The sequence below is a fragment of the Triticum dicoccoides genome, chromosome 6B, assembly GCF_002162155.2.
Source record: "Triticum dicoccoides isolate Atlit2015 ecotype Zavitan chromosome 6B, WEW_v2.0, whole genome shotgun sequence".
NCBI lineage: Eukaryota > Viridiplantae > Streptophyta > Magnoliopsida > Poales > Poaceae > Triticum > Triticum dicoccoides.
Window position 1 is genome coordinate 56409644 of NC_041391.1, and position 7524 is coordinate 56417167.

At 48.4% G+C, this 7524-nt stretch overlaps 1 protein-coding gene across 1 annotated transcript; it reads left to right on the forward strand.

Annotated features, from left to right (window-relative positions):
* Nucleotides 1-5325: 5325 nt before the first annotated feature.
* On the forward strand, nucleotides 5326-7234 carry LOC119326627 (cytochrome P450 76M5-like). The gene has a single exon (XM_037600254.1). It carries the CDS (start codon nucleotides 5410-5412, stop codon nucleotides 6916-6918), a length of 1509 nt encoding a protein of 502 aa, XP_037456151.1. The 5' UTR covers nucleotides 5326-5409; the 3' UTR covers nucleotides 6919-7234.
* Nucleotides 7235-7524: the final 290 nt, after the last annotated feature.

The following is a 7524-nucleotide window of genomic DNA, read 5'->3' on the forward strand; positions in this document are numbered from 1 at the left end:
TGTGGAAGACAAGCTGTTGGTCAACTAAGAGAAGAGTATCCTTACTATTAACAATACCACTCCATGAACATGCAATACTCTCCTAATCTGCATGGCAGGTTGATGTATATCTTAATGTGTTCTAAGTGGCTCATTGAAGCAGAGATGTTGTCCCACAGAACATCTTTTGAAGAATGCACTTATATGAGTCTGATTGTTAAACGTTGCAATCTATGAGAGTAGGGTTCTCTCTAATAAACTCATGAAAGGTCTCGGAGTATGACGCATACGCTCCACCCGCGGGAAAGACCCACGGTAGCACAATATCGGTCAAGGCTTTGTGTGAAGCTAGATTCGCAGAAAAACTTGCAGTTCAAGGCCCAGTCCATTGTTCAAGTTGCGTACTAGTGTAGCACTGAGTTCTAGGTAGAAGTTCAACTTAACAGTCTCTACTGCAGTACAGGTATATAAAACAGTGTTTTAAAACCAAAGGCAAATTTTGTGTGCCTCTGGGATCTGGTGGGGGATTGCTGGAATTTTGTCTATTTTGGGCCTAACCCAATAGCAGTTTCAGAAATTCCTAATAAATCCTAGAGGCCCACGCAGCCCATTCGTGCAAGGCAAGAGGTGGAACTAAAGTTTAGTCCCACATTGCTAGTTTAGAGGGAGTTGGACCTTTTTATAAGGGAGGCTCTTTCTCCACATGTATGAGGATGAGAACAAGAGGGACATCCATGCGCGCTCCTCCTCCGCCGCCCGCCTCGCCACGCCATGCCTCATCACGACGCGCCGCGGGTTGCGGGAATGAGGCGAGCCGATGTCTAAATTTTTGTCACGCACGACGGGTATACGAAAGGCCACGCGAAAGCTGAAACGTTTTGCTGTAGTGGAGATTGAATACGAACGATGCACCTCTTCGCCTGCTGCCTGTTCATTTTGTCTCCCTCGTTCCCTTCAGTTCCCGGTGCAGCCTCTCGCCTCCTTCTCTTGCGCCTATAAAAGGGAGGTCGCTCCTCTCAGAGAGATGCACCAGAACTTTTTCTTCCTCTCGCCACAAGTTCCTGAGCATTGCGCTGCTGCTACGTTCTTCCCCATCCTGGCTTGCAGCGTGCACCGCAGGTCGGGACAGTAGGCCTCCGAAACCGCACCTCTTCGAGTCCTGTATGGGAGAAGGGTGATAAGGTTTTTGGGGAGCGCCTCGCGTGACTACTGACTTCTTCGTCACGGACGCCCCAGACTCCGACGACTACTTCCCCGCCGACGACTTCTTCCCCGACGTCGACAACCTCCTTGACGACATGGCTGGCGAGGACATCGACCCCAAGTCCAGCGCTTCTGCTGCTGCTGTCTCGTACGTGTTCTTCCTCTTTCTATTAGAGGCCCTGCTACAGTTTCTTGTTCTACTGTTTGCCCTAGATATGCTAGACTCTGTTTCATATATGCAACTTGCTATACAGTCTGCTCCAGATGTGTTTAGTTACAGTTCATATATGAAGTTGTTGTTTACCTTCTCTTTGTCAAATCGCATGACTTGTTTTATCGCTGCTATACTAGTCGTGCTTTATCTAGTATTTCTATTAATAAAATCATTCGGTAAATTGCTCATATTTCCAACAGACCGATCATGTCATAATATGTACAAAGAACATCAGAGGTAATAAAAATTACAACTAGGTTTATGGACCACCTAGCGACGACTACAAGCACTTGAGCGAGCCGAAGGCATTGCCGCCGCCATCATCGCCCTCCCTCATCGGCGCCAAACAATCTTTGTTGTAGTAGACAGTCGATAAGTCGTCGTGTTAAGGCCACATAGGGCCAGCACCCAGAGCAGCAACCATCGATGATGAAGAAAAGCGTAGATCCGAAGGATCAAACCTGCAAACACTTAAGCGAAGACGAAAGAAGACCGGATCCAAACAGATACACAAAAAACCAGCACCGATCGAATCGCGCGAGATCATGCACCGTTGGATTTTTGCGAATGCCCGACCTGCATTCATCACTGGGTACCATAGAAGAACTCAAAAATTTCGGATTGAGGGAAGAGCGAAAGAATAGTTTGATTGCGATGAAGAGAGGCATACATATAGTAGGTAGAACAAAGATGAAGCATTGCTAACCGCATTTGCTTGTGAGATTCTCAAACTTGGTGCGATGGAGCTAGCAGAACGTAACAACACTACCAGGAGAGCGATGTGCTGTGTCTACCTCAAACTAGCTCTAGAGTTTTCTTGGAAAAACCGGAACGTCGTGGTGGTTACGCTACTCGGTCGAGGTCTCCGGTTGGATGCATGGCCACGTCTTTTCTTTCTCGGCACACATATGCAATCGATCACGACGGAACTGAAGTGACGTCTTCTCGGAATCCATTCAGAATTGATTTATGCTGTGTGAGGATGAGAAATCGGAAAGCGACTCTACCATTCCTCACTCTTGTTTCCCATAAAACTTCGATCTCCTCTCAACTGTTAATGTGGTAAAAAAAACATTAGAAGTAAAATTTACATTTAGTTCGTACCTAGCGACGATTACCATCACTAGAGGAAACCGAAGGGGTGCCGCCGTCATAGCCCCTCCCTCGTTGTAGCCGGACAAATATTATTACTCCCTTCGTTTTTATTTACTCTGCATATTCGGTTTGTATAAAGTCAAACTTTATGTACTTTTAACAAGTTTGTAGAAAAATATATTAACATATACACCACCAAATATATATCATTGGATTCAGTATTTCATATAATTTTTACATCATATAAATTTGTTACTGTAAATGTTCATATTGTTTTCTACAAACTTGATCAAATTTTATAAAGTTTGACTTTAGTCAAACCTAATATGCGGAGTAAATAAAAACGAAAGGAGTGTAATATACAGTCGGGAAGTCGCCGCGCTTGAAGCACCATCGGGACGAGGGCTAGGCGGGAAGAACCTTATTCCATCTTCAAAAAGCCGTCGTCAACGCCTCATCTTCTTGCTCGTGGCAGAAACCCAAACAAAACTTAGAAAATACCTAAAAACGAAGCCATTTAGCCGGCAAGGGCCGGGGTCCACCACGCCTCCATGGTCCAAGGACCATAGGAGACGAGGCAGACCGACTGCGGTGCCAGCGAGAGGCTAGTGTTATTTTGTCTAACTCAACCTCCTAGAAATAGGCTTTCGTCCCGCTTTATAAACAAAGCCAACTATCTAAAGTAACCTCATCAATCTGTATAGTTCTTCTGCGATTTTATACATACTAGTAGTTATATACGTGAGACACACACTGTCCAATTTTTTTAAAATTATGTTTTCTTATTAATCTATCTTTTGTTTCTTCGGATTTACGTAATAGTTTTGCAAGCGGATATCATCTATATCTCCGGCGGTGGCGGCGAGAAACCGTGGCACGGTTCAAGTCTTATTGGGTCATGGTCTAGAGACCACGTCGATTGGTTTGAAAACATTCCAAATTATGATGTTAGTTTTTTGGATTGCTAATTATGGTGATTTGATTGATTGATACAATGTTTATGTTTGGAATGCTAATTACGGTGATTCAATTGATTGATTTGAATGTTTCGTTTTTGGAATGCTAATTGCGGTGCTTTGATTGCTAATTATGGTGCTTCAATTGGTACAACATCATTGGAGCAATGTAGGCCTAAGATCTAAGTGAACCAACGTCTGATATTCGATGTTTATGCCACAACTTGCTTGTATAATAGTAGTGGAGATGAAAATGGAGATAGAAAAACAAAAAGATAATCACATACTGGGACGAGATATGAGGAAATTAGACAAAAACTGGAAACAGAAAACAACTGACGTGACACAACGCTGACATATCTAGACCTCAAGCATAAGTGGTTTGATCTTTGATGCGAAAATTGGCAAAATCAAAAGTGGATTTTTTTTGTGAGGACAACATTTGGCGCCAAATATTGGCATCCAACCAATCATGGTCCTCCATGTGTCCGCTACAGGGGAGTACTGAGCTACATCGTCGAAAATGGCTTCAAGAAGGAAATTGTGTTCATTTTGTGAAACAGATTGGTGGTGGGGGCGGCGAGTGCATGGTCATGTACTTTCTGCCGTGAGGAATCAACGTGGGTCACTGCCAACGACGAGGAAGAGCCGAAAGCCAATAAGCTAGTCGGCGTTGCTCGGAGGGGTGGTCCGAAGGTGAAGATAGAGGCGTCGCATCTGGGCGACAGAGATTCCATGGTGTAGGAGGAGAGAGGTCAAGGAGTGGGATGAGTGACAGCAATAGGTAGAGGGTGTGGATAATGACAATGAGTGTGGGGTTGTGGAAGAAGTTCTTCCACAACCTTCGGAATAATGGCTTAGGCCTCCTTTGGTTCATAGGATTGGAAAATCATAGGAATAGGAAAGTCATAGGAAATGAGATGACATGCATCTCAAATCCTATGCATAGGAATAGAAAAAGAGATGCCCTTTGATTCACACCATAGGATTTTTTTCATTGAGTCTAGGCTAATGTTTGTTTTCCTATGAAATGTGGAGGATAGGAAGAATTCCTCCATAGAAATAGGATTTCATTCCTACAAACCAAAGAGCTCTGAAGGAATTTTTCCTATAGAAATCCTATCCTATGAAAATTCTATAAAATTCCTCCAAACCAAAGGAGGCCTTAACTTGCACAATTGCGCAAGAAGGCATGACAAATGATATTTTTACCATTTCACATGACATCCCGTGCTTGTATTCACCGCCTATCACCAATTCGAGATTTGTGCCTCATCTTCTAGTTTGTGACAAAAATTCTTTGATTTCATAATGTTAGATAATGTTTCATCGCATCATTTTTTATCATTTCAAAGTATATCATAATGTTTTGTTGTGTACTAACAATTAATAAGAGTGCACTTATTTCAAAGTGAATTTGATAGCAACATAACGAAATATTACGTCACTCTTTGGAACAAGATATGCCCAAAAGAAACATGATGTAATAATTGATAGGACAAATTCGTCAAAGAAAAGTGTCACTTTATAGTGATCTAAAGGCTCTTACATTTTTTTAAGAAGGAAGTACACGATAAATTAGTCAAAAAATAAAATAGTGACGCGAATCTCAAAACAAATCTCATACTCTCTTCGTTCATAAATATTTGTCTTTTTAGAGATTTCAACAAGTGACTACATACAGAGCAAAATGAGTGAATCTACACTATAAAATATATCTATATACATCCGTATGTGATAGTTCATTTGAAGTTTCTAAAAAGATAAATATTTAGGAAAGGAAGGAGTACGTAATAGTAGAATTATTATCACTCTCAAACCGGCAGAACCTCTAGAAAATTCTCTCGACCGGACAAAATGGCATCGCACTCGCACCAGCACTCTATCGTGCCGTACTGTCGCACACCACAAGATAGCACTCTATCGTGCCGTACTGTACGTACTATCGCAGGCCACACAGCCATGCAGAGCGAGGTTTGGCTGCTATGGGCGACGCTCGCCGCCGCGCTACTCTACTACCTGACCAGCGCAGCCCGCCGCGGGGGCACCGGGGGACGGCAGCCTCCGGGCCCGACGCCGCTCCCGGTCCTCGGCAACCTGCTCGACCTAGGCGGCAACCTGCACCACACGCTGGCGCGCCTCGCGCGCGTCCACGGCCCCGTCATGAAGCTCAAGCTCGGCCTGGTCACCACCGTGGTGGTCTCCTCGGGTGACGCCGCGCGGGAGGCCTACACCAGATACGACCGCCACCTGGCCGCGCGCGCGGTCCCGGACGCCGCCAACGCGGTCGGCAACTCCGGCCGGTCCATGATCTGGCTGCCCAGCTCCGACCCGCTCTGGAAGACGCTGCGTGGCATCGTGGCCTCGCACATATTCTCGCCGCGTGGCCTGGCCGCGGCGCGCGGCGTGCGCGAGCGTAAGGTGCGCGACATGGTGGGCTACTTCCGGCGCCACGCGGGGGAGGAGGTGGACGTGGGCCAGGCCGTGTACGGCGGCGTGCTGAACCTCGTGTCCAGCGCCTTCTTCTCCGTCGACGTGGTGGACGTGGGCGGCGAGTCCGCGAGCGGGCTGCGGGAGGTCGTGGAGGACATCATCGCGGCGCTGGCCAAGCCCAACGTCTCCGACATCTTCCCTTTCCTCCGGCCGCTCGACCTGCAGGGTTGGCGTCGCTGGGCGGGGGCGCGCTACCAGAAGGTCTTCGGCATACTTGACGGAATTATCGACCGCCGTCTGGCAGATGCCCGGACGTCCACAGGCGAGCACGCCCATGGCGACTTCCTGGACTCGCTGCTGGAGCTCGTTTCCGCAGGCAAGATCGGTCGCGACAAGGTGACGGTCATACTGTTCGACGTGTTCGCGGCCGGGACCGACACGATGGCCATCACGGTGGAGTGGGCGATGGCCGAGCTGCTCCGGCACCCGCGCGCCATGGCCAAGGTGCGCGCGGAGATGGAGGACATCCTCGGCGGCAAGGACACGAACACCCTCGAGGAGCCCGACGCGGCGAGCCTGCCGTACCTGCAGGCCGTGGTGAAGGAGGTGATGCGGCTGCACCCGGTGGCGCCGATCATGCTGCCGCACCAGGCCGCGGAGGACGGCGTGGAGATCGGCGGCTTCGCCGTGCCCAGGGGCGCCACGGTGATCTTCAACGTGTGGGCAATCATGCGGGACTCGGCGGCGTGGGAGAGGCCCGACGAGTTCGTGCCGGAGCGGTTCCTGGATAAATCGGCGGCGGTGGAGTTCCGGGGCAAGGACTACGAGTTCATCCCGTTCGGGTCCGGCCGGCGGCTGTGCCCCGGCCTGCCGATGGCGGAGCGGGTCGTGCCGTTCGTGCTGGCGTCGCTGCTGCACGCGTTCGAGTGGCGGCTCCCGGGCGGCGTGGCGGCCGACGAGCTGGACGTGGCCGAGAGGTTCACCACCGTTAACACGCTCGCCGTGCCCCTCAGGGCCGTCCCCGTCGTGGTCACCTAGCTTCTAGCCTTGCGTATGCAATGCATGCAATCTTATCTTGTATCGTGCGGACGAGATGCGCCCCCTTTACACTGTATCGGAAATCACGAGGTCTACACTAGCTAGCTGCTCATGAAAATCCAGTAGCCAGACATTCCTAAGACGTCGCGTCGGTCGTCTGTGGCCGCTTTGGATTGCCTGCCACTCGCCACTGCTGCCTCTCATCTGATATGTCGTCGATAGGTTGGTTAATAGCACATCACATCGCTCTAGATCTTACAAGATTTGGTGGAGTGTGTTACTCTCTAAGTTTCTTTAACTATATTATTATGATTGATGCCCCGAACGCATATTGTCTGGCCAAATTCATATTGAACCTTAGCGCTGTCATCTCCGCTGTTTAACGCATCAACACAGAAACTGATGTTGTTGCTCGCTGCAACAAATCTTCCATTACTATCTGGCAACACAGCACCAACCGCATCCTTCAGAATCAACATCAAAATTCATTTTAACATAGTTCACAATCAATAGCTAAACGCCAGTCGCCTGAAAATCCGATTTGGGTCAGTCGATTTTCGCTAAAAGAAAGGAGGCGCCGGAGGGAAGGAAGAAACATCCCCATGA